The 27,364-nt window shown below is 39.2% G+C and overlaps 2 protein-coding genes across 4 annotated transcripts in view; one reads left to right on the forward strand and one right to left on the reverse strand.

Moving 5' to 3' along the window:
• Window positions 1-27,364, forward strand: part of LOC132864072 (zinc finger protein 354C-like) — a 232,810-nt gene that overhangs the window by 33,412 nt on the left and 172,034 nt on the right. The gene's annotated exons all lie outside the window — the stretch shown is intronic.
• LOC132864062 (NACHT, LRR and PYD domains-containing protein 12-like) lies at window positions 338-26,697 on the reverse strand. Of its 3 annotated transcripts, XM_060897285.1 has the most exons (17): window positions 26,608-26,697; window positions 25,743-25,802; window positions 21,399-21,515; window positions 19,192-19,308; window positions 17,507-17,623; window positions 17,042-17,092; window positions 15,187-16,968; window positions 13,212-13,385; window positions 10,896-11,069; window positions 8,440-8,613; window positions 7,717-7,890; window positions 7,375-7,548; window positions 5,537-5,710; window positions 3,812-3,985; window positions 3,346-3,501; window positions 657-704; window positions 338-417 (listed from the first exon to the last, which is right to left on the reverse strand). In XM_060897285.1, exons 2-16 carry the CDS (start codon window positions 25,790-25,792, stop codon window positions 692-694), a joined length of 3,621 nt encoding a protein of 1,206 aa, XP_060753268.1. In that variant the 5' UTR covers window positions 25,793-25,802; window positions 26,608-26,697; the 3' UTR covers window positions 338-417; window positions 657-691. The 3 variants fall into 3 exon arrangements, with proteins under 3 accessions (XP_060753268.1, XP_060753270.1, XP_060753269.1); XM_060897287.1 differs by lacking the exon at window positions 17,042-17,092; XM_060897286.1 differs by lacking the exons at window positions 338-417; window positions 657-704 and adding an exon at window positions 2,414-2,544.

Consider the following 27,364-nt stretch of genomic DNA (forward strand, 5'->3'; position numbering starts at 1 on the left):
GGTGTTAAAAAAGTTCTTAAGGAAAAGTACAAATAACTCTTAATAAAAGCTACTCAGAGTACTAGTTACTTTTTAGCTGGTGATATTTACTGAATTATCAGTAACTGCTGAATCAGACAAGATCCAGACAATAAAACACATTATATTAAAGACACTAAAAACACTTATGAAACTTTGTCAACAGTATTAACTTGCTATTAATCTAGTCGGGGTATTCAGCACGCTATTAGAGGGCATCAGCAACTCTATAGGTGAACAGCTTGTCCAGGTGTGGCCATGGACACTCATCCTCCTCTGTTTCGTCGACATTTCTGCATTCTTTTCATTCATCATCGTTGCTGTCTTTGAATCTCTGTGTGTCCCAAACCTTCATTCGGTAACCTCTTCACTGTACGATTACAGTCAGCTCAGGGAAATCTGCGGTGGCGGGAGATTTGTTTTTCGGTTCAAATACGAGGCTTTTCATTGGTCCGTTAAGATGAGATATTTTTATTGGCTACCGAAATGCCGCTCAGTGGTTGAAATATTAATTTAAATTGAATTAAATTACTTAGCTTAATTTTTACTTAATTACAAACTTAAAATATACTCATAAAATTACAAATACTCAAAAAATTTACTTAATTACTGTAACATGAATAGATGTAATTCGTTACCTCCATCACGGTTAATAACTGCCAACTTGAAGGATTCAGGGATGTGACCTAAAAAGGAGTTAATTTTTATTAAGAAGAAGCTCACTAGCTGTATGTAACACTTCTTTCAGTCATTTAGTTGGAATAGGATCTAACACACATGTTGTTGTTGTAGCTGTAGTAATAAGTTTATCTAGCTCTTCCTGTCCTATATTTATAAAGCACTGTAGTTGTGAGTGTAGAGCTTTCGCTGAGACTGGGTCATGAGATGCTGTCAGGGGTTCTCACTCTCATTTTCTACCGCTTATCTGAACTACCTCGGGTCACGGGGAGCCTGTGCCTATCTCAGGCGTCATCGGGCATCAAGGAAGGATACACCCTGGACGGAGTGCCAACTCATCGCAGGGCAATCACACACTACGGACAATTTTCCAGAGATGCCAGTCAACCTACCATGCATGTCTTTGGACCAGGGGAGGAAACCCCCGAGGCACGGGGAGAACATGCAAACTCCACACACACAAGGCGGAGGCAGGAATCGAACCCCCAACCCTGGAGGTGTGAGGAGAACATGCTAACCACTAAGCCCCCGCTGTCAGGGGTTGAACATCAAATTTGTTCCTAATACTTTCAGTTTTATCAGTGAAGAATCTCATAAAGTCCTCACTTCTGAACTGTGATGGAAGTGATAGTGTGTTCAGATCTCTGTTTTTTGTTAATCTAGCCACTGTGCTAAATGAGAACCTGGGATAGTTTTGGCTAATTTCTATGAGTTTGCTCGGGTTCCCAGCCATAGCAGCTTTTAGTGCAAATTCTTATACAAGGACAGTATGTCCAGCTATAAACAGGCACTAAAAGCTGCTAGGGCTTTCAGTGTTACATGTGGCTCTCTTAATGGTGGGAATATAACTATTATACTATGGTGCAGGTGATTTGCATCTAACCTTCTTTAATCTGATGGGGGTAACAGTGTATAATGTGCTAGTGAAGATAGCGCCTATGCTATTAGTCATTTCATCTAGATCGTTTGTGTTTAAGTGTATAGTAAGAAGTTGAGACAGATCAGGCAGGTTATTTGTGAATCTGTCTTTAGTGGTCTTACCTTAAAAAACTTACCTTAAAATAATTTTGAAAAATGCTCCTTAACATTTTTTGAATGTGAGCTCCTCACTGTGTGGTGATGATTAAGGATTAAGGAAGCTGTAATTATAACGGTTGTTTTAATTAACAACACATAAAATAAGAAAATCCATAAAAGGTTTATTTTTATAAGATTGGTGTGTTGACCTCAGGTTAGCTCAGAGGTCAATAAACCCAGTTACTTGTGAACCGAGACACTTCCAGATGGACTGTAAGCAATCAGCAATGAGCTTGTGATGTTCATTAAAGACTGAGACTTTCTCAGTGGAAACCTCCATGTGTTTCTGAATTTGCAGATGAGTTTTGATATTTGTTTTATAACAGAATCATTTATTTTTTATTTATTATAGAGTAATAAAGAGCTTCATGTAAATTTCAGTTTGATGTTTGTAAGAAATAAACGACGATGGATGCCTTTTACGTTTTCTCGTTTTAATGTTTATATATTTTTGTGTGTCAATTCAAATAGGCAGAAGAGAATAGCATGTGATGAGATGTTTATGAAAGCAAGTGTGTGTATAGTTTGGCTATTTTTTTAAATTATGCAGTAGTAGTACACATACAGTATATACACTCACTGTCCACATTATTAGGAATACTCACACACACACACACACACACACACACACACACACACACACACACACACACACACACACACACGAGATAAAAACAAAACACACAACAAGTGAGCCACAGCTCTGTAGGCGGAAACTTCTTATTGATGAGATCCAAGAAAAACTGCCAGTTCACATAACTTCTTCACAACCTAAAAGTAAAAAAAAAAACAACAATAACTCACTAAATATAAACCAGTTTAAAATCATTCATTCATTTTCTACCGCTTATCCGAACTACCTCGGGTCACGGGGAGCCTGTGCCTATCTCAGGCGTCATCAGGCATCCAGGATACACCCTGGACGGAGTGCCAACCCATCACAGGGCACACACACTCTCATTCACTCACGCAATCACACACTACGGACAATTTTCCAGAGATGCCAATCAACCTACCATGCATGTCTTTGGACCGTTTTAAAATCAGTTTAAAATCAGTTACTGTTTAAAGAAATAGGACCAGGTTATTGAAACTTATTTGTTAAACATAAACCATCATATACTTTTGTATTTTATTTTTGTTTATTTGAAATACTTGTACGGGGGACACGGTGGCTTAGTGGTTAGCACGTTCACCTCACACCTCCAGGGTCGGGGTTCGATTCCCACCTCCACCTTGTGTGTGTGGAGTTTGCATGTTCTCCCCGTGCCTCGGGGGTTTCCTCCGGGTACTCCGGTTTCCTCCCCGGTCCAAAGACATGCATGGTAGGTTGATTGGCATCTCTGGAAAATTGTCCCTAGTGTGTGATTGCGTGAGTGAATGAGAGTCTGTGTGCCCTGCGATGGGTTGGCACTCCGTCCAGGGTGTATCCTGCCTTGATGCCCAATGACGCCTGAGATAGGCACAGGCTCCCCGTGACCCGAGGTAGTTTGGATAAGCGGTAGAAGATGAATGAATGAATGAATGAATGAATGAATGAATGAATGAATGAAAGAAATACTTGTAAATTACCTCAGGTTCTGTAGTTTAAGACTAAAGAGCTGATTCATTCCTGAGTCTTTGACGTCATTCACAGCCAGATCTAGTTCTCTCAGGTGTGAAGGGTTTGAGCTCAGAGCTGAAGTCAGAGCAGCACAGCCTTCATCTGAGATTTCACAATTACGCAACCTGCAGAGAGACAATGACAATTTTTGTATGTGTGTGTGTGTGTGTGTGTTACATTCAATTTAATCTAATTTACAAGAACAATCATGGCTAAGTTTACATGGGTATCCATAGCAGTTGTGTATGATCTTTGTGCTGGGATTTTGGGAAACTCAACGCTGCTTAGCTTATTTTATTCCATAAACAATGTGATCAGATTAGGAATTTGGGGGAAAGATTAAACATGCATTGAAAGGAAAAGATTTTCCTCAGAATAATTGATACTGAACTTAAAGCCACTTCTTCGGTTACAATCCTTCAGAGATGATCTTACCTCAGTGTCTCCAGTTTACAGTGAGGATTCTTCAGTACAGCAGAAAGACTCTTTACTCCTGAGTCTCTGAGTTTATTCCTAGACAGATCCAGTTCTCTTAGGTGTGAGGGGTTTGATCTCAGAGCTGAAGTCAGTGCAGCACAGCCTTCATCAGAGATTTCACAAATACACAACCTGCAGAGAGACAATGACACACACTTCACTCTCTCAGACAGATCAGTTCAGCAGGAACTTTATCAAAGAGTCACTACAGTCTTTAATTACTGGGACATACAGAATCTTTATCAAGAATAAGGTGGGGGAAAAAGTGTGTGAGGGTGTGTTTTAAATGTAATCATGATGACGACAGTTACACTGTCCAGCTGCCACTTTACCCTAGTCACAGGCCATGCGCTGCTACGGTGGATGGCACAGGCAAAAGTCACAAATGCCCTTTCCGGGAAAGAGTTCCAAAATGCCCTGGAATGTGCCATGGCTAGCCTGGAGATTGGCCAAGATGCACAGAAAGAATTCTGGCCCAATCCCTGCCACCAACGGCCCTAACGACAACTGGAGCCAGTGATGGTCAGGGAGTGGAGAAAATTGGAGATCCGCCCCTTCTCGGAACGAGCCCATGCCATGAGTACATCCTCACCATTGTGGATTACACCATTCGGGTACCCCGAGGTGGTCCCACTTTGGAAGGCCACCTCCCAAAATATAGGCAGGTAGCTCTTCATGCTCTTCAGCCATGTCAGGCTCATAAAGGATGTTCTCACACACCAAAAGCTACTCCCATTATATCTAAACTCTTGTGGATCTGTGTCAGCTGTTGCAAGTCAAACACATGACAAGCATAATCTGGCTTTACTTCTTTCAAGCGCCTCTTCAGGCGGTGACCTCAGGGACTGCTGGATGTGGCCTGGCATTGGATTAGCAACCCTCCCCATTCCAGTGACTGATTATTGATTTCATCCAGGACATGCATGCATGAATCGACCATGTTTGGCCCATTGTGAAAGAGCATTTGGATGAAGGCCAGCGCCCCCAACAGAGAGCCTACAATCAGCTGGACCATTCAGTTGTGGACAAGATGTACAGTATATGACAGTTTTCTGACATTTCAAAGCCTTCTCTATTTTACACATGGGAATAGATTGAAAAGTCAAAGATCCTGAGCAAACACTAGACAAATACTGGGATCTATAAGCTCAGCCTATTACAACTTTGATTTACAGACTTCTACTTGCTTTTGCTAACATGGAATCAAAATTGAGAACAGACTGAATAGAGTTTGAGGTTTTAGGGTGGGGAGTTGAACACTTGTTTGTAAATATGTAAATGTTAGATTGGTGTATAAAAGCCATCTTAAATGTTAATCTCTCTCAGAAGAAGATAAAAAAAAAGACGATTGTTTTGTGTCAATCCGAAATTCTAAATTTCTACAAAGATGACTGTAGCTGGGAGAGAGTGTGTTCAAAGCGATGCTTACTTTATCATTAAACAATGATCTTTGTACTGTGATGATTTTCAGAAACTACACCCTGATCTGTTTCTACTACTCCACACACTGAACACATAAATCAGACCAGATCAGATCAGGAAAAATACATCATGTGTTCGGAAATGAAATGATTTTCCTCCTCAAGATATTTGATGCTGATCCTAAAACCTCTGCTTCAGACTCACTATTAGAGAATGTGTGTTACTGAGGATCAGGTCATGTGACGCTCAGGGAGATCTTACCTCAGTGTCTCCAGTTTACAGTGAGGATTCTCCAGTACAGCAGAGAGACTTTTCATTCCTGAGTCTCTGAGTTTATTCCTAGACAGATCCAGTTCTCTCAGGTGTGAGGGGTTTGATCTCAGAGCTGAAGTCAGTGCAGCACAGCCTTCATCTGAGATTTTACAGTTACACAACCTGCAGAGAGACAATGACACACACTTCACTCTTTCAATTCAGGACACAGAGAATAAAGAACAATTGCTCCAATTGCTCGTCAGTCTCTTAGACCATTTTCCTCATGGATTCTTCATCACTTTTAGAGTATCATCCAGTTCTTAGTAAGAACACTTGTGCCATTGTTTTGTAAATGCAACTCAGTTAAATCAGGTAGATCACAGAATGTACACAATTCATCTTCATTCATCTTCTACTGCTTATCCGAGCTAGCTCGGGTCACGGGGAGCCTGTGCCTATCTTAGGCGTCATCGGGCATCAAGGCAGGATACACCCTGGAAACGCAGGGCACCCATCGCAGGGCACACACACACACACTCATTCACTCACGCAATCTCACACTACAGACAATTTTCCAGAGATGCCAATCAACCTACCATGCATGTCTTTGGACCGGGGGAGGAAACCGGAGTACCCGGAGGAAACCCCCGAGGCACGGGGAGAACATGCAAACTCCACATACACAAGGCGGAGGCGGGAATCGAACCCCCAACCCTGGAGGTGTGAGGCAAACGTGCTAACCAGTAAGCCACCGTGCCCCCATGTACACAATTTAATAAAGTAAATTATTTTTTCAGTTTTTTTTTTTTTAACAACCAAATTAGTAATTAATGCGAATGCATCTTTGGTGTATAAACTGTACAGCACTGATAAAAATATAGCTAAATTCACAGACTGACAGGCAGAGTGAAGCTTGAAGGTTTGTGAACCCTTTTCTTTATTTTTGCATAAATATGACCTAAAGATTATAGGTTTGTTTATTATTTGAGGAAAATGATCCAATATTTCATATCTGTGAGTGGTAAAAGTATGAAACTTCGCTTTCAGTATCTGCTGTGATCCTCTTGTGCAGCAATAACTGTAACTAAACATTTCCTGTAACCGTCGATCAGTCCTGCACAACGGCTTGGAGAAATTTGAACCCATTCCTAAGTACAGAACAGCATCTGGGATGTTAGTGGGTTTCCTCACATGAACCACTTCCTTTAGGTCCTTCCACAACATTTATTACATTAAGTTCACAACTTCTACTTGGCCATTCCTACAGTATATTCCTCGTAAAACGACTTGCGTGCTTGGGGTCGTTGCCTTTCTTCATGACCCATGTTCTCTAGAGATTCAGTTTATGGCACATGTGACATTTTGCCATCTTAACATCATGAGAAAAAAAGTTATCATTTCATACAAGTTGCTATAAAACGACTTTGTTAGGTTTAAGATTTAAAAACAAAACAAAACAAAACAAAAAAACTAATGGCCTCTCTGGATTTCTGTAGAAAGAAGAAATGGTTTTGTACATTGTAGATACATCTAGATTGTCTGCATTTGAACATTCAATTTGCAAATAATTTTAGAAAATTGTTTTGATTTAATCCTAATTATTTGCTTTACAGCAAAAATGTAAGAAAATCTTTTTTTCTTACATTAAAAAAAAAAATCAGCGCATACATTTTACCAACCGCTTACACCATAAACCTATTAAAACTAGCACATTATGATGCAAAACTGATAACTGTACTGGTTCTGTGATTCCCAGGTACTCCCAGATAATAAGGAATTAGATTAATCAGTGTGCAGTGAAACTATTGGAGCAGGTCATGTGACTCCCAGAGTGATGATCTTACCTCAGTATCTCCAGTTTACAATGAGGATTCTCCAGTACAGCAGATAGACTCTTTACTTCTGAGTCTCCAATATTATTCTTTGACAGATCCATTTCTCTCATGTGTGAGGGGTTTGAGCTCAGAACTGAACTCAGAGCAGCACAGCCTTCAGCTGTGACAAGACAATTACACAACCTGCAGAGAGACAATGACACACTCTTTATCTCTCAGTTCAGGACACACAGATCAGTTCAGCACTAACTTTTTCATGAACGAGTCACTGCAGTCTATAAAACACTATTTAAGACTTCTAAACAACATCTGAAATTTACATTTTTGGCATATAATTTTTTTTTTTTTTACCTTAGTGTCTCCAGTTTACAATGAGGATTCTCCAACACAGCAGAGAGACTCTTCACTCCTGAATCTCTGAGGTTGTTCCCAGACAGATCCAGTTCTCTCAGGTGTGAAGGGTTTGATGTCAGAGCTGAATTCAGTGCAGCACAGCCTTCATCTGAGACACCACAATTACACAACCTACACAAACAAACTTTAATTATTATTTAACACTTACAGTATAGTGATGACATCACAGTCACGAATGAGCACGAATATTTCTTAGTTGTATAAATTGTATAGCACAGATAAAAATACAGCTAAATACACAGACAAACAGACAAATTTTTGAAAAATAAAATGAAACAACTCAACAACAACAACAACAACAACAAAATCTTATGGCCTTTTTGGACTTTTGTAGAAATCAGAAATGGTTCTGTAAATTGTAGATACATCTAGATTGTCTACATTTAATGTTCCATTTGCTGGAAAATTTAGAAATTGGTTTGAATTAATTCTGATTACTTTTTTTTTTTTTTACAGCAAAATATCATATTCTTTAAAAATCAGCCAAAAAACTCTACAAACTGTTTTTACCACCGGAACCTTCCAAATCTAGCACATTATGATGTAAACCTGGCAAACATACTGGTGCTGTGAATCCCAGATAATGAATTTGATTCATCAGTGTGCAGTCAAACTATTATAGAGGATCAGGTCATGTGACCCTCAGAGAGATGATCTTACCTCAGTGTCTCCATGTTACAATGAGGATTCTCAAGTACAGCAGAGAGACTCTTTATTCCAAAGTCTCTAAGGTTATTCTCAGACAGATCCAGTTCTCTCAGGTGTGAGGGGTTGGATCTCAGAGCTGAAGTCAGAGCAGCACAGCCTTCATCTGAGACACAACAATTACGCAACCTGCAGAGAGACAATGACACTCTTCACTCTCTCAGTTCAGGACACAGATCAGTTCAGCAGTTTCATTAAAGAGTCACTGCAGCCTTTAATTATGATTTAACACTTGTAGTGATGACATCACAGTCCTAATCGAGTGTGAGTCCATCCGTGTTGTATAAACTGTATAGCACCAAGAAAAATACAGCTAAAATACAGACAAACAGACAGATAAATAAAGTGAACCATGAAAGTTTGTCAAACTTTTTTCTATATTTTTACATAAATTTGACATCATCAGAAGTCCTAACACTAGACAAAGAGAACCCAATTAAACAAATGAGACAAAAATATTATACTGTTATTTATTATTTGAGGAAAATGATCCAATATTTCATATATGTGAGTGGTAAAATTATGTGAAACTTTAATTTCAGTATCTGCTGTGATCCTCTTGTGCAGCAACAACTGTACAGTAACTAAACATTTCCTGTAACTGTTGATCAGTCTTACACATTGGCTTGTAAGAATTTTAACCCATTCCTCAGTACAGAGCAGCTTTTGGAATGTTAGTGGGTTTCCCCACATGAACCACTTCCTTATGATCCTTCCACAACATTTTTTATATTAAGTTCTGTCAGCACCTCTCCTCACATTTCTCCATTCACGATGCTCACTTCCAGTTTCTGTGACTTCAGCTCCGAGGCCGGAAGGCATATTGGGTTCTCATTTCCATGGCAGCAGCCATTTTATGTGACCAGGCACTAGATAAGGATGCTGCCTACAGATAGTTCTGCCTAGTGCACCTGTCTAGTCATCCTGCCATTGTTCCTGCTCCTGCTGTGTCTGGTTTTGTCTCTGGCTGTTCCTGGTAACTGATTTTGCCTGCCCTATCATACTTCTGCCTGGTTGGACCCTGTTTGTTTTTCTAGTTGCTGTTTTTTACCTGCCCTGTACTGCTCAGTTTCTGGTTTTGTATTTTTTTGACTGTTTCTGACATTTGATGTTTGCCCTGCATTGCCCCGTGATCCTGTGTTTTGGTTTTTTGGACTGTCTGTAATATCAAACTGTGCATCCCCGGTTTTAAGCCAGTTCACATTAAAGACTCTTAATTTGAAATCTGTTCTGTGTCTTGCAATTGGATCCTCGCCTGCCACCCCTGACAAATTCATGACTTTCACTTGAACATTCCAAAATGTCACCTTTATTCCTCTTTATACAGTTTTTGCTAAAACAACTTTTATGCTAGAGGCCAATGTCTTGCTTCATGACCCACGTTCTCTTGAGTCTCAGTGCAGAATATGTGACATTTTCCTTTATAATGTCCTACTATCATTCATAATTCATGGTTCCATCAAATCATCAACATGTTTCACAGATAGGAAAATGTTCTTATGCTGGAATGCAGTATTGTCCTTTCTACAAACACAATGGCTCTCATTTAAACTAAAAAAAGTCTATTTTGGTCTTAACTGACCACAAAATATTTGTCCATGTGCTCTTTAGCAATCTACAGATGGGCAATGTTCTTCCTATGGAGCAGTAACCTTGTAACCCTGCCATGCACATTGTTCAGTGTTCTGCTGATGGTGGACTCGTGAAAATTAAAATTGGCCAATGTAAGAGAGGCCTTTAGTTGTTTAGAAGTTACTTTTGGTTCCTTTGTGCCCATGTGGATTATTACACATCTGGCTCTTGGAGTGATCTTCGATGGTCATCCACTCCTGGGGAGGGTTGGTTAAGTCTAAACTCTTTACTTTTGATTATGTAATCTTTTCCAGCCTGATGAGCATCAAAAACTTTTTATGAGATTTCCATGAATCTAATTTGTTTCTATAATAAACGTCCACAAATATGTTTTGTGAAGATTATTTTTTAATAGATCCCCTTTCTTTTCACCTTTAAATTAACTGCTTATCCTTGAGATTCACATATTTTGTCACTAACAGATATGTAATACTAGATCTTTTTCCTCAGTAAATGAATGACCAAGCATAATATTTTTCTCACTTGTTTAAGTGGATTCTGTTACTGTCTACCTTTAGGACTTGTGTGAAAATCTGATGTTTTTGTTCATATTACTGTAGAAATAAAGAAAATTATTTCTAAACTTTTAAACATTGCTATAGTACTTTAATTCATTCTGATTATTTGCTGTAAAGCAAATATGTTTCTTTAAAACATACTTTTTACAACCTCAAACTTCCAAAACGAGCACATTATGATTCATCAGTGTGCAGAGAAACTATTAGAGAATGTGTCTTACTGAGGATCAGGTCATGTGACCCTCAGAGAGATGATCTTACCTCAGTGTCTCCAGTTTACAGTGAGGATTCTTTAGTACAGCAGAGAGACTCTTCACTCCTGAGTCTCTGAGTTTATTCTCAGACAGATCCAGTTCTCTCAGGTGTGAGGGGTTCGATCTCAGAGCTGAAGTCAGAGCAGCACAGCCTTCTTCTGAGACACAACAATCACACAACCTGCAGAGAAACAATGACACTCTTCACTCTCTCAGTTAAGGACACAGATCAGTTCAGCAGGAACCTTTTCATTAAAGAGTCACTGCAGTCTTTAATTATGATTTAACACTTGTAGTGATGACATCACAGTCCTAATCGAGTCCATCCATGTTGTATAAACTGTATAGCACCAATAAAAATACAGCTAAAATACAGACAAACAGATAGATAGAGTAAACCATGAAGGTTTGTGAAACTTTTTCTATATTTTTGCACAGTCACTGCAGTCTTTAAACATTATTTAACACTGCTTCAGTTCAGCAGGAACTTTTTCATTAAAGAGTCACTGTAGTCTTTAATTCTGATTTAACACTTGTAGTGATGACATCACAGTCCTGAAGGAGCGTGAATATCGTCGCTGTCGGGCGGAAACCTCGTATGTCCAAATTTGGTCAATTTCATATTTTTTCACATATCGATGCTATTGGTCAGTCCCCACGTGGGTCTGTTATTTTTACAAGTTATTAACCAATCTAAAGTCTTGAAAATAGCTTGAGCGCAAATCTCATAACTCCATTGGACACTTCAACTGTCCACCTCTTCCTCACTCTGCGGGAGAGCTTCACAGCATATTTCTCCTCAAGAAGAGTCGCAACGAATCAACACGTCTTCTGAGGTAAATGTCTTAAAACACTGGGCTCAAAGAAAAAAAATCTTGACCCCCGCTAGTTCTGGTGCTCGTCTGAGGACAGAAATTTAGCGCAAAACAATCCACTGCAACGCGGACTAAACCCTGTGTACTGCAGATAAGGTACAGCGTTTTTTTAATTTCCTGAAAAATAACGGTTTTGGAGATACGAGGATTCCGCCTGACAGCGACGATATATATGTATATATAAAACACAATTTAGATAAAAAGGTTTAGCTCATCAAAATATGTACAAATACAGCTGCTGAAAATGCAAATTATCTTTAAAATCTCTGGTGGAAAATTATAAAGGAAGAAGTTCTCCCCATCTGTGTACGTGACCAGAGAATGTTTGTGACTAGAGATTGTTTGCACAAGCTGATAGATGGTCAGAATGCTCTGAAAATGAGGTGGTGAGACTCAAGGCCTTAACCAGCTTGGTCAGACTCAAGGTTGCACCTTGCCTGATCAGGCAGTGTAATGTAGTGAATGACAACGTTTGTCTTCCTTGTCTCTTTGTTTGAATCATCTTTATACAAACTCAGTGTAACAAATTCGAGAGTGTTGGGTCCTGTTGCAAAGCAGTACAATAAACTGTAAACCTTTTTACTCTTGTCCACATCCACCAGTGTCCTGTTTTCTCCAAACTTCCACAACAAGCTCAAAAAAAGTGTCCACAGAATTTGTTAGCTCATAAAATCTCCATCAATACTTCAAATATCGAAAAACATTAGCATGGAAAAAGTGTCTGCTGAACGATAGATGGCTTTGTGATGATTTAATCACTGTAAATCTCTGAGGAATAACAGTGATGATAAAAGACCAAATCTAATACACACTTCATTAATGAAGCATACTATTTACAGGAAAACAGATAAGACGATTATCTGAATGCTAGACAGACATAAACTCATTCTGTGAGAGATTTGGTTCTCAAAAGTCATGGATACTTTCTGCCTATATTTACTGTAGAACGTATCAATGGGTCAGGTTAATGACGAGATAAACACGAGAGAAGAGTTTTCCTGGTCGTCGTTTAGTACATTAAGCCATGTTAAGTATTTTACAATGTCCCAATTGCAGCCTTGACAGATGAGCAACTGCTCCATTCTGACATTGTCTTCTGAAATTTTGTACAATTGCAGTTGTCAGAGGAATTAAACTGACAATAAACTGGCCAATTTCAATTAATAATGTTTTTTTTATAAAGATTTGAGGACATATGGGATGCAGAATGGTTTGAAAACTCTGTCATGGACATTGAGAGACTGGAAATGTCAGTGTGGAGTCAGTCAACTCCTCTATCCTGAGCAACCAGGATCCTCCAGCATCCCCTCTCCACCACAAAAAAAAAGGCTCAGAGAAAAAGACATGTTTATGTTTCATGTACAACCATAAAACTTATTTAAGAAATGCTACAGTAAATGTGTGTTACTGAGGATCAAGTCATGTGACTCTCAGAGAGATGATCTTACCTCAGTGTCTCCAGTTTACAGTGAGGATTCTCCAGTACAGCGGAGAGACTCTTCACTTCCGAGTCTCTGAGTTTATTCTCAGACAGATCCAGTTCTCTTAGATTAGAGGATTCAGAGCTGAGCACCGAGACCAAAGCTGCACAACAGCCCTCATTTAGACCACAATTTTTAAAGCTAAAGGAAAGAAGAAAATGCAATAAACGTGTGCAATATCACAATATCTTATGATTCTTAAATAAAAGGAATTGTGCAAACATGGTTCAACATACTGTGATATATTTGTTGTGTAATGTGTGTTTACTGAATGAAGATAGGAGACATTTATACCACAGAACACATAATTTTAGATTTTGATCAGACGTGTTGATTAATTAACAGCAGCTCTGACATGCACTTGTTCTAATAATCATTTCTAGATCACCAGCTCATTCACAGTAACTAGATTCCTAGACTATTTACATTGGTTACTATTATAGTACTACTGGATTATTAACATGAGGTTAAACATGGATACATTTAAAATGTGCTTTTATAAAAGAAAAATCATTAAAACTATAACCAGTATATAATGGTGGCATGGTATAGATTTCCGCATGATGTAATTTATTTCAGACTAATGAAAGGAGCCTTCAAGTTTTTCACAGTAGAGAACTTTACACCTTCTGCTTTTTAATATAATATGCTTTGTGCTTTTTTGTCTTATTATTTTTTTAAGTGGGGAACTTTGTGGTTGTAATGAACCGACATGAAAGTGTCATTATACTGAATAATATGGCCTCTACAGTTTCAGTGCAATCGCTAGAAATAAAATGTAATGTGATGAACACAGACAAGTGGAGTAAGTGGTGTGTTTGTAAGGAGATATTTACACAACATTTAAACCATTTGTGATAAACTTTGTAGTTTCTTTGTGGCGCAATGCTGCAATTATTCATTCATTCATTCACTCATCTTCTACCGCTTATCCGAACTACCTCGGGTCACGGGGAGCCTGTGCCTTACTTACTTGTGTAAGTCGTAATCTCAGGCGTCATTGGGCATCTAGGCAGGATACACCCTGGACGGAGTGCCAACCCATCGCAGGGCACACACACTCTCATTCACTCACGCAATCACACACTAGGGACAATTTTCCAGAGATGCCAATCAACCTACCATGCATGTCTTTGGACCGGGGGAGGAATCCGGAGTACCCGGAGGAAACCCCCGAGGCACGGGGAGAACATGCAAACTCCACACACACAAGGTGGAGGCGGGAATCGAACCCCAACCCTGGAGGTGTGAGGCGAACGTGCTAACCACTAAGCCACCGTGCCCCCCTGCTGCAATTATTGTCTTATCAAAAGAGGAAAAGCAGCTGGTGCAGTTAAATCTTTAGTGATAACAGGAACTTGTTTGATGGACATTTTAATGTTAGATGAATTATATACTTTACAGTTAATAGTAAAATAATCAATTTCACATTATTTCAGTTTCACTGCTGCATGTTGGTCTGCATTGCAAAACCGTTTTCCCCTATTTTACTCTAATATTATCTAACACTTTATTTTACAAGGCTGCTTTGCGGCAGCACATAAAAGTTAAAAGTGCTCTTCTGCTTTTAACTTCTGCTTTTTCCAGTTCCACAGCATTTTCAGCTAACTCTATCCTTGGCATCCTCTACTCTCGCACCAATTAATGTCATGTCATGTCTCTTTTAACACATCCGTATATCTCCTCTTTTGCCTTCCAGTTGACATCCTACCTGGCAGCTCCAAAATTCTTCTAACAATATAAACCTCCTTCCTAAGCATATGTCCAAACCATCTCAATCTAGCCTCTCTGACCTTGAATGATGACGATGATCAGGGATGCACATACATTTGGCCGTATAGTTAACATACTTCACTTATGTTATCTTTTTAAGGTCTGTCAATATTCTTGTTTTTTGCACGTATGCTGTCAGAATGTTGTAAATTTATTCAGCATTACTTACTCAGCTTTTCTGGAAGCTGCAACCACAGGCAGGAGCTTCAAAAGAATCTTGTCTGATTTATGGTGTTTGTTAATGTATTTTTTCAGAACAAACACGTCCTGTTCCTGCACTGATGTCAGCAACACAAACACCACAGCTGACCACTGAGAAGGAGAAAGTTCAGTTTGCTGAAAATCTTCAGACTGCAGGTAGCGTTGGATTTCCTCAACTAGAGAATGATCTTCCAGTTCATTCAGACAGTGGAACAGATTGATGGATTTCTCTGTTGAGGGATTCTCTCTGATCTTCTCCTTGATGTAATTAACTGTTTTCTGGTTACTTTGGGAAATACGTGTTCTGTGACTCACTATGGTTTGTAAGAGAATCTGATTGGACTTCAGTGAAAGACCCAGAAGAAAGCGAAGGAACAGATCCAGATGTCCATTTTCATTCTGTAAAACCTGATCTACAGCACTCTTGTGTACATCTGAGATTGTACACTTCAGCCTCAATATGTTTGTTGTCTTTTTAAAGACATTTCTCTTTTCATTCATGAATGTCAGGTGCACATACAGAGCTGCGAGGTGCTCCTGAATGCTCAGATGAACAAAGCAGTACACTTGACTCTGGTGAAGCCCAAACTCCTCTCTGAAGATCTGTGTACACACACCTGAATACACTGATGCTTCTGTCACATCGATGCCACACTCCATCAGGTCTTCCTCATAGAAGATCAGGTTGCCTTTCATTAGCTGCTTAAAAGCCAGGTTACCCAGTTTCAGAACCATTATTTTATCTGTCTCTCTGCTCTCTGTGTACTTTTTCTTGATGATGTTTGTCTGAATGATGAGGAAGTGTGTGTACATTTGAGTCAGAGTCTTGGGGATCTCTCCACTCTCTGCTTCACAAAACAGTCTCTCTAGAACAGTGGCTGAAATCCAACAGAAGACTGGGATGTGGCACATGATGTAGAGGCTTCTTAATGACTTCAGGTGTGTGATGATTCTGTTGCTCAGGCTCTGATCGCTAATCCTCTTCCTGAAATATTCCTCCTTCTGTGGGTCATTGAACCCTTGTACCTCTGTGACTCGATTTAACCACTCAGAGGGGATTTGATCAGCTGCTGCAGGTCTGGAGGTGATCCAGATGAGAGCAGAAGGAAGCAGATTCCCTTTGATCAGGTTTATCAGCAGCACGCTCACTGATGCTGATTCAGATACATCACACAATCTCACAGTGTTCTGGAAGTCCAGAGGGAAACGACACTCATCCAAACCATCAAAAATAAACAGAACTTTGTGCGGGCTGGAAATGTTTGTTTCTTTTATCTCCTTAAAATAGAAATGAAGAAGCTCCATCAGACTCATTGTTTGATCCTTCATTAGGTTGAGCTCTCTGAAAGGAAGCGGAAATATGAGATGAACATCCTGATTTGTTTTCCCTTCAGCCCAGTCTAGAATAAATTTCTGCACAGAGACTGTTTTTCCAATGCCGGCGACTCCCTTTGTCAGAACGCTCCTGATGGGTTTGTCTTCTTCGGATAAGGGCTTAAAGATGTCACTGCATTTGATCGGTGTTTCCTCTGTTGCTGCTCTCCTGGATGCTGCCTCAATCTGTTTCAACTCATGTTCATTATTGACTTTTCCTCTGTCTCCTTCTGTGATGTAGAGCTCTGTGTAGATCTCATTGAGAAGTGTTGGGTTTCCCTGGTTTGTTATCACCTCATACACGTGCTGAAATCTCTTTAGCAGATTTGACCTGCATCTCTTTTGAAGCTGAGATTCAGTAGTTACATCCTTACATCTGTAAAATGGTAACAGACATGTGGTGTGAGATATCAAGCACAATGTCTGTAATTCTTCTTGAGTTAAGTTACCCTGGATCTTTGATCTTCCCATCCTTTCTGCTTCCATTACTCTGCAGGACACTGTGTATAAATACAGACTTTAAACAAACAGCAAACCTGAAGTATTGAATACTATATTCTTTCTGGATGTGCCAAGCCTTAATCTTTGCCTAGTTTTGTCTGATTGTCTGTTTGTTAACCAATAAACCATCGTACTTTTTGAGGTTTGTCAATAAAGCTTTTTAACTGCAACTGCCTCTGCTGCTTGACAGAAAAAGTTAAGTTTGAATGACTCTTGCTGAGAGACACAACACAAACTCATTGTTTGCTTTTAATTCAATATTTGAGTACAATAATTGAGTACAACAGTAAGAGTTTCACTTTTATCCTAATCAGAAGTAAAACTCTTACTGTTGTCCTAAATGAGGTTTCCTGAGAGAACTCTGGAAATCTGTTGCACATACAAGCAAATAAAAAGCTCAGAGGCATTATTACCTGTGTCCAGATGAGAACTCTCCATCTTTGAATACAAGAGGAAGATCCATAGACATATCAGTTTTCATGGACACACAGCTGGGTAACGGTGTGTCTGGTCCCTTTACCTGGGTTACACTAAACAACAATATTAATTTTTAGACAAATTTAGTTATTTTTTACAATTTCAATTTGTAAAGTTCGTCGCGACAAACTTTGATGTTGGCTTTGATGAGGTAAGTATTCGCAAAGGCCGGTGCTTTTTGGAGGCAAGTGGACAGAAAGATAGGGTGCCAAAACATTTGGAGGCAAGTGGAGACGAGCATGTGACGTCATCCAAATACTCCTGAGGAAGTTCCCCTCATTGGGCTGAGTGTTTTGATATGTCACATGTTCATGTTGTGCTAATTTTTGATTTTCATGTGACATTCTGAATAGATGTGAGGAAGTTTCCCTCATTGTTCTGAGTGTTTTGATATGTCACATGTCCATGTTGTAAAAAGTTTTTTGATTTTGCATATATTGGGGGCGGGGCTGTGGCACAACCGAAAGGCCAGTCGGTACACCAATTTAAACCTTTGTTCAGAGTATCACCCTAAAGGAGCTGGCCGAGTTTGGTGTAGATAATTCGAAAGCTCACCGAGTTATAAACCTCCAAAATTTATAATGGGAGTCTATGGGGAAAAAGGCCACTTTGAGACCCGGTACCGGAAGTACCGGTACTCCGATCGCTTAGAAAAGTAATAGCAACAAACTTCAGACCAGGGTCTATACCATATCCGAATTTGGTGCATGTGGCTCGAAAGCCCTAGGCCGCAATTAAATTTTATAAATTTTTGTCTACGCTTAAATAGGAAAACAGAATGTTGGCTTCTACAAAGCCTACATAATAACACTGTCACTGGAAAACACAGACGATTTGGCCATTTGGCATGGGATTAATATGACACTGTTTATAGCTTTGTATTTTGTTTATCCACTGTAATTGTTTAACCAACAAATAACCAATAAAACAGAATATTGTATCAAGATGTCATAGGTCCCCTGGTGGATCAGCGGCAGGATCCTGCACTCTCCCAGCAACTGCTGGGCTAAATCTCAGTGCCAGTCCCAAGCCCAAATATAATTGGAGGGTTGCATCAGGAAGGGCACCAGGTAAAAAACCTGTGCCAGATAAAATTTGTGGACTGGATGATCCACTCTAGTTTAACACTTAACACATGCTGTCTTGCACAATTCAGTCAATTGCCGTTTTGTACAATTCATTACAATACCACATATAACTGCTGCTATTATATTAAGTGTTTATTTCAGTATTTCTGCAAATGCAATATACAGTATAACATGTAGTTGTTTGCACTGTCTTTTGTCTTGCACTCTCTTTTTGTCTTTTGTCTTGCAATATTTGCACTTTTTGTGGCTAGAACTGACTTACTTAAGGCCTTAGCTCTGTCTTTGTTTTATGTAGCACCATGATACTGGAGAAACATCGTCTCATTTCACTGTGTACTGTGTCAGCTATATATGGTTGAAATGAAAAAAAAAAAAGCTTCCTGACTTGACTTGAAAACTAACTCCAAGCTTTTAGGGATAGTTGGGGTGTTTTACTACAGGATAGCAGAGGTGGGAGTAAGTCACGCATGTGCAAGTCACAAGTAAGTAAGTAAGTAAGTAACTTGACAAAGTTTATGAAAAGTCACTATTACCTGTTACCAGGTGAATGCTTATCATCTTTAAATACAAGAGGATGATCCATAGACATATCACTCTTCATGGAGACACAGCTGGGTAATGGTGAGTCTGGTCTCCTTACCTGGGTTACACTGAAAAACAATATACAACTTTATTTGTTTCTTAAATTTTCATTAACATTAACAGACAATGGAAATCACATCTAAAACAACAATTCTGTTTCCTGTGTCTGTAGGGCAAATAATTTTTGTTTTTGAAACCGACATTTTTTTCGACTTCAACATGAACCAAAAGAAGGATGAAGACTTGTCAGTTACACACACAACATTTATTAGAATTATATGTTATCTATGTTAAAAAATGCTATCCTTTTGCACAACATTTGATAATACTTGTATTTTATAAAATGGTCTAGAGAAGGAAATAAGGGTCAGTCAAAAGCAGTTTCTGAATGTGTGTCTACTTAATTTTGTGCACTGAAAGTCAGCAGATTCCTTGTCTAATTTCATGGTAATTTCATTTATTAAAAAAAAAACTCCAGAGGATTGACACAGGATTGGTGTATTGGTGGTCAAGCAGCGGGGATATTGGGTCCCCTTGTCTGATTTCAAGGTAATTTAATTTATTAAAAAAAAAAAAATCAGAATTATCTATGAATACCGTAAGCCTCCTGGGTCCTGTCACGGTCCCTAAACCAGCTCTACTCTATGCCACCATTGTTAAAGCTAAGTGATATTTACTTGATGTTACAGGTTTTCCTTAAATGCAATTGGGTGTATTTCTAACTGTTTGCAGCCAACATATACTTTCTGTTCACCAAGTGTAAACAAATCATTGTTGATACCATGCAACTTGACCTGGCTCCATCTGTGTTCCACCGTTAGTGAGTTTCTACAGTGGTGGAGAATGCGGGTATAGAACACAGCACCCATAGCCACCTTTCTTAATGGAGCAGTTTTTCAAGCACATCATGGAATCCAGCTTACAGCAAAAGGCAGTGACCAAGGAGCTGGCCAAGAGCCGACAAATCTGACCACTGGACTGACGGCAATAAAGAAACTCTTGCTGGCTGCCACTACTTCTCTCTCCAATCCTGGCTGTTAGGTCTGGTGGGCCCTCTCTAAGGTAAGTGGGGATGATGGCGTCAAAGCCTATCTTCAGACTTTTGAGCATGTTACCCGTAGAGAGGACTGGCCCGTAGGCTCTATTGCTCTCTGGGGAGGCCCATATGGCTTATTATGTGCTAAATGTAAATGCAAGACATTCTGGTGTGCTGCTGCTGGTTCCCCATAAATGCTGTGGCCAAGTTTCATAAGAAGTCCTATCAGCCCATGTTATTCCCAGGGCCCAAATGGTACCCTACTGCATACCGTTTGGTACCGTTTTGACAGCGGTTGAAGTGGTGGACCAGCTGGTCATGGACCATTCCGGCAAGCTCTTCTTCACAAGGAGCATAAGGTCATTGGGCTCTGGGGTCCCACCACCAGAAAAATGCTGAAGTCCTTAGAAGGTGCCCTAGCTAACCTGGACATTGGCCAAGGGGAACGAGCGGGACTAAAGCAGCCTGTCTTCCTACTAAGCCTGACGTTCCCACCCTTCCCCGTGCTAACAGACCATGGCTCACAGAGTGTGGCTTGCATGTGCCCAGTGCCAATAGGGCACCCACTGTGGACGTAGATCATTGTCAGGTATCATCTGGAAGCAACCCAATTGGAGCAACAATGGATATACAACCAACCAGCACAGCTAAAAAAGTTTACACCTGGAGACAAAGTACTGCTTCTTGTCGCCAATGCGGCCTACAAATTTTAGTGGCAGGTCCCGTTGATAGTCCTAGAGAAGGTAGGACTGGCAAGACCTACCACCTGCAACATGTTAACCACACAAATCCTGTGGAGCATACATTGGCCCAATGACTGACTGAATTTACTCCATCCCAACAGCAGAAACTGACAGAACTGGTGGAACCATGATACTGGACAAACATTGTCTCATTTCACTGTGTACTGCGTCAGCTATATATGGTTGAAATGAAAAAAAAAAAAGCTTCTTGACTTGACTTGAAAACTAACTCCAAGCTTTTAGGGATAGTTGGGGTGTTTTACTACAGGATAAACATCTATTTTAAATATATATTGTGTATATATACTTCTGCACAACACTGAATAATGCACATGTTTTATGACATGACTTGACAAAGTTTATGAAAAGTCACTATTACCTGTTACCAGGTGAATGCGTATCATCTTTAAATACAAGAGGAAGATCCATAGACATATCACTCTTCATGGAGACACAGCTGGGTAGTGGTGAGTCTGGTCTCCTTACCTGGGTTACACTGAAAAACAATATACAACTTTGGTTGTATATGGAAATCACATCTAAAACAACAATTCTGTTTCCTGTGTCTGTAGGGCAAATAATTTTTGTTTTTGAAACTGACTTTTTTTTTTTAACCAAAAGAAGGATGAAGACTTGTCAGTTACACACACAACATTTATTAGAATTATATGTTATCTATGTTAAAAAATGCTATCCTTTTGCACAACATTGGATAATACTTATATTTTATAAAATGGTCTAGATAAGGAAATTAGGGTCAGTCAAAAGCAGTTTCTGAATGTGTGTCTACTTAATTTTGAGCACTGAAAGTCAGCAGATTCCTTGTCTAATTTCATGGTAATTTCATTTATTTAACAAAAAACCTCCCGAGGATTGACACAGGATTGGTGTATTGGTGGTCAACCAGCGGCTATATTGGGTCCCCTGACATTGGGCCAGAGAAGCATCAAAGTGGTGCCACAGCCTTACTGCACCCTCTGCTCCAGCAATTACTTCCTGGTCAATCACTTCAACTTCAACCTGCTCCCTTGACCTGGTGGAAAGGCTAGAAAAAGCCCAGCATATACCCACACTGAAGTTAAAAAAAGGATACTGGCAAGTTGCATTGGCTTCAGAGGCGAAAGAAAAGACCATCTTCAGGATTGCCACAGGCCACTGGCAGTACTAGGTTCTACTGTTTGGGCTCCACAGAGTGCCTGCAAAAGTCCAATGGCTAATGGATATCGCGCTATGACCACACCGACAATATGCTGCCTATGGAGATGACGTGATTATACATTACTTCACCTGGTCAAACCACTTGCATGACCTTGGGAGGTCCAGGGAACTCTCCGGAAGGCTAGTTGGGCCAACCGGGTAGCACATCGGCCAGGGTCTCCTGATGCCTCAGGAAAAAAGTCATCTGTGGTTACTTTCGTCCTTCAACCAAGAAACAGGTGCATGCCTTTTTGGGGTTGGCAGGATACTACCTTAACTTCTTTTCTAAAGTCTACCCCTCTCAGTCCTTCAAAGAAAGGCCAACTGGACCGAGTGAAATAGACCAGAGAGACGGAATGGCCATTCCAACAGCTCCAGGAAGCCCTCACCAGTCCGCTCCCACTTTACTCTCCCCTTCGTAGTGCAGACAGACACCTCAGTACATCAGTCAGAAGCTGCCAAAAATGCTACTCTGAAGTGGAACGGGAAGCCCTGGCCATAAAGTGGGCTTTTGAGGAGCTCAGATATTCTCACTACAGTGGATGGCCATTGTTGGCATATGCAAGGTTGCTAGCCCCAGTGGCATCCCAGGCCGGGTGCTCAGAGAATGTCCGGAGCACCTGACAGTGTTCACAGACTTATTTGTTGTAGTTATTTGATGCAGTTGTCTGTACCTTTTTCAAAACCAGCAGTGTTGTGCCAGTAACAAAGCACAAAGCTGAAACAGTGCTCAATGACATCTGTCTAGTCATTATTACACCATCGTTTATGCCACATGCCAAGTGCCAAGTGTTTTGAGAAACTGGTCCACTCTCATCTTAAAGCCTAGCTCAGCCATCATTGGATCCCCATTAGTATGCAACAAGTACAAAGAGGAAGCCATTACCTCAGTCCTTCACTCTTCCCTCAGTCATTTGGAAAATAGCAACTTCACACAGCTCTCTGCATCTAAACTTTCATTTTCAACAACAGACCACAGTATATTATACTTGGTAAGAGCACCTCCTCCACTGCCATCCTAAGCTCTGGTGTACCACACGTGCCAACTCTATATTCAAGTTAGAATATGATACAATATTGGTTGGATTATGATAAGACAGAGATGATGATGAAACATCCCTCCTCTTGCCTCAAAAAGGTACAACAGCCAACATTCTGAGAAAATTACTTAAGAAAGTAAAGATGCTCATCAGATCGCGTTTAACTTCTATTGCTGTACCATAGAAAGCATCCTTATGAACTGCACTAAACAACTGCATAGTGTGTGACCAGAAGACACAACAAAAGGTAGTGAAAACACATCACTGGGGCACAGCTGCCCAACATTTCGGGCATTTATCAAAAGCATTGTTAGCAGAGAGGTATTATCAAGTATACCTTTTATTCTCAAAATGGTGACATTTTTTAATCCATTATAAAATGTATATTTCAAAATGTTTGCTGATAAAACCATATTCAGCATGACCTACTCTAGGCTCAAAATAAAGATCAACCAATTTAATATTTGCTCTTCAGTGTCACTGCATATCGTCGCTGTCGGGCGGAAACCTCGTATGTCCAAATTTGGTCAATTTCATATTTTTTCACATATCGGTGCTATTGGTCAGTCCCCACGTGGGTCTGTTATTTTTACAAGTTATTAACCAATCTAAAGTCTTGAAAATAGCTTGAGCGCAAATCTCTTAACTCCATTGGACACTTCAACTGTCCACCTCTTCCTCACTCCGCGGGAGAGATTCGCGGCATATTTCTCCTCAAGAAGAGTCGCAACAAATCAACACGTCTTCTGAGGTAAATGTCTTCAAAACACTGGGTTCAAAGAAAAAAAATCTTGACCCCCGCTAGTTCTGGTGCTCGTCTGAGGACAGGAATTTAGCGCAAGACAATCCACTGCAACGGGGACTAAACCCTGTGCACTGCAGATAAGGTACAGCGTTTTTTTAATTTCCTGAAAAATAACAGTTTTGGAGATATGAGGATTCCGCCTGACAGCGACGATATGTTAAAATAGTTGTGCCAGGAAGTGATCTTAGTCAGATACATCTACTAATATTTAAAAAAAAAAAATTTTTTATAATGGATCGAAATTAGCTTCCAGCTGAATTATATTAACAGATATAGAGATTTTGAATGAAAATTACTTCAAAATTCCACAGTAGTTGATCTTATTGTAAGCATAGAATTGAGTGAAGTGATCTGAGTTGGATTGACCAACTAACAATTTTAAATGTACATTGTATTATTAATTAAAAACAATTATTCTGACAGATGCAGTGAATTTGAAGAGCAATTATTAAAAAATCGACAGTAAAAATGCTTGATCATTATAGTGACAATAGAATTGGCCATAATGAAATGATCTGACTTGGGTTGATTAACAATTTTAACTGTCCATTCAAAAATGGAAAATTGGCTCTTGCCACAATTATATTGAAAGATACAGTGCTATTATTTCAAAATCCCACAGTATAATTGATGCTTTAGTGAGCATAGAAGAGGGGATTCCTAAGTGATCTGATTTGATTTGATCGACTAACATCTGGAAATGTTCATTTCATAATGGATTAAAAAGTGATTCAAGTTGCAAGTTTATTGACAGATATAGAGATTTGAAGAGTCCACAGTCGAATTGGATGATCTTTATTTTGATCATTGAGTACTGTAGGTCATACTGAATTGATGGGAGATGGTTTTATGAAGTAACATTTTTAAAGGTCCATTTTATAATCGATTAAATTGTGCCTCCTGGCACAATTATACTGTTTTCTGGATGACTTATATTACACAGTGAATTTGACAAATATCTTCGTAATTCTACAGTAAAATTATTTTTTATGGCTCAATACAATTTTGTTTCTCTTAAATCATATTTTCCCCATTTTATTAAATTAGAAGGGTTTTCAAGTTTAGTCTTTACACTGTTTGAATTGTTATTCATACTGTGAATTGTTTTGTATTTGTTTTGTTACGTATTCATTTAATACAATCTTATTGTAGTACATTATTTTGCTGTGGTGTAGGAGCTCGTGGGTGCTCACTTTCCACTTTCAGTTCTATTCCCACTAAGTATCTAAAAGTTGCGCTCCTAAAATATAATGGCACACAGCATACCAAGTCTGCGGGAAGCCTCGCGGAGGAGGTGTGCATGTAGAAGCCTGGTCAAATAAAGTTGCTGCACTGATTTAATTTAATTTTGTACAGCTCTGATGAGAGAAATACATTTCCCCTTCTGGTTGGTGAAACTTCAGTGGTCTTTACTTCATGTACATCAATAACAAATATTGATTCTCCCCCCCAAAACTTTGGTTTGATTCAACAACTTTGGTTTGAATTCCTGTTCTTTTTGCTCACCTCATCTGATTTTAAATAGTTTCTACATTTTGTATCCATTATACTAACTTTCAGCTCAAATAACATTTAAAGCAGAATATTGTATCACCAAATCAATGCGCTAAAATAATTCCCCAATACACAAACTGTGTAAATTTATTTTCAGACAAATATTTGTTTATACAGAGGCTCTTACTTGTGTCCAGATAAAGTGTCTCCCTCTGTTAGTGTAAGAGGAGGATCCATGGCACTCGTTCTTCAGATGGATATCGAAGAGCCACAACACACACATACCATAAACAAGTTTATTTATTTTATTATTCATATACATCTTTAAACACCAAAAAAATGCTGCATTCATGCAAGACCATCATCGCTACAATTTTTTGCCATTTACTGTGTTCTTGAACTAAATGCCCGTCTGGGAAACCTTTGTGTCAGAAGGACTATAATAATAATATTAATAATTAATAATAATTCATAATAAAAAAGGGTCTGAATATCATTATAATTTAGCATATCCCTTACATTCTTCATTTAGTCCAGATTCATGAAAAGATCATGACCAAGAAGTGACAAAGCATCAGTTCATCAATCATTTTTAATGTACACTGTATAAAATGTTGGGTTGTACATCTATACATATTAAGTAGCTTAGGTGTGTTATTGGGTTCATGAGAAAATTAATCTGAATTGCTGATTCTTAGTTGTGATTTTTTATTTAAAATACACACACCTCTGTTAAACCTCAGAGGTGTTAAACCTCTGCTGTGATGTCACGACACACGTCAACTTGTGCTGAAATGTCACACACCAACAAATAGCTCACATGATAAACAAAATGGAAGAAAAAACAAGCACAATCGCCTTTAATTTACTCGGAGTGCTAAAAGCTGCATTGTGGGTGTACATTTAGTTCATGAAAAACGAATGGAGAAACTTAACAAGGTTTTTTGTTTTTTTTCTCAGATAAACATAGTCAGTTCACTTTGTGCAGAAGTCCTATTGTAATAAATAGACAAGTTTATATTTATTTTCTATAAAATGGAGAATTACTTTACCTTTACTCAACAGTCCTTGCTATTTCTTGATGTTGAGTGTGATGCACTTTTAAAAGGTTGTAAAGTTTCAGAATTTCACTTTCATTTTTATAGAAGTACAACAGGTTAAAACACATTCTTAGTCACATTGAATAACAGGTTCAGCAGGTGTATAAATATATATATATACACACACACACACACACACACACACACACACACACAGTATATACACTGAAAGCCAATCAACAAGGGATGTTTTCTTATGTGATGTGATGTGTTGAAACGGAGACTACTCCATGTTTAAATGTGCAGTAGGCATTGTCACTTGTTTGAAGTACTCCTTTTCTCATGTTTTGCTACACCAAGGCCGTGTTCACTTGATTCGTGACTGTTGCAATAATGAGAATCCTCACTGTAGTGATGATAAAACTGATTTATAGTCAGTGAATTAGCTAGAGTTTGTGGCATGGGATACAATGGCTGATATTATTTTCTCATTTTCTTTTTAGGTATACTTGCCTGGTCAATCACATGCCAAATTCTTTACTGAGGATTGCTTCTGCAGCTTTGCTTTTAGTCACCTCAGCTTCAAGTTCTTTTATGTGCTTCCTAGTTTGCTGCCAATCTCTGATCAACAGAAATATGTACTTGGCTCTGCGCTCTAATGGGAGGTGTAATTAAACGAATATTCATGCATTTCTCTTTAAGCTGCTTGTCATGCTTGTAAGATCTTAGTTTGAAAAGCAAACTAAAATAAAGTCAGACTGTGACAAGT

This window comes from Tachysurus vachellii, chromosome 21 (assembly GCF_030014155.1).
Source record: "Tachysurus vachellii isolate PV-2020 chromosome 21, HZAU_Pvac_v1, whole genome shotgun sequence".
NCBI classification, from domain to species: Eukaryota; Metazoa; Chordata; class Actinopteri; order Siluriformes; family Bagridae; genus Tachysurus; species Tachysurus vachellii.

Coding starts and splice junctions, on each gene's coding strand:
- LOC132864062 (XM_060897285.1), bottom strand. CDS start 25,792: ATGGATCCTCCTCTTACACTAACAGAGGGAGACACTTTATCTGGACAC. Junction 11,070..13,211: donor TGTAAACTGGAGACACTGAG/GTAAGATCATCT, acceptor GTTTCTCTGCAG/GTTGTGTGATTGTTGTGTCT. Junction 3,986..5,536: donor TGTAAACTGGAGACACTGAG/GTAAGATCTCCC, acceptor GTCTCTCTGCAG/GTTGTGTATTTGTGAAATCT.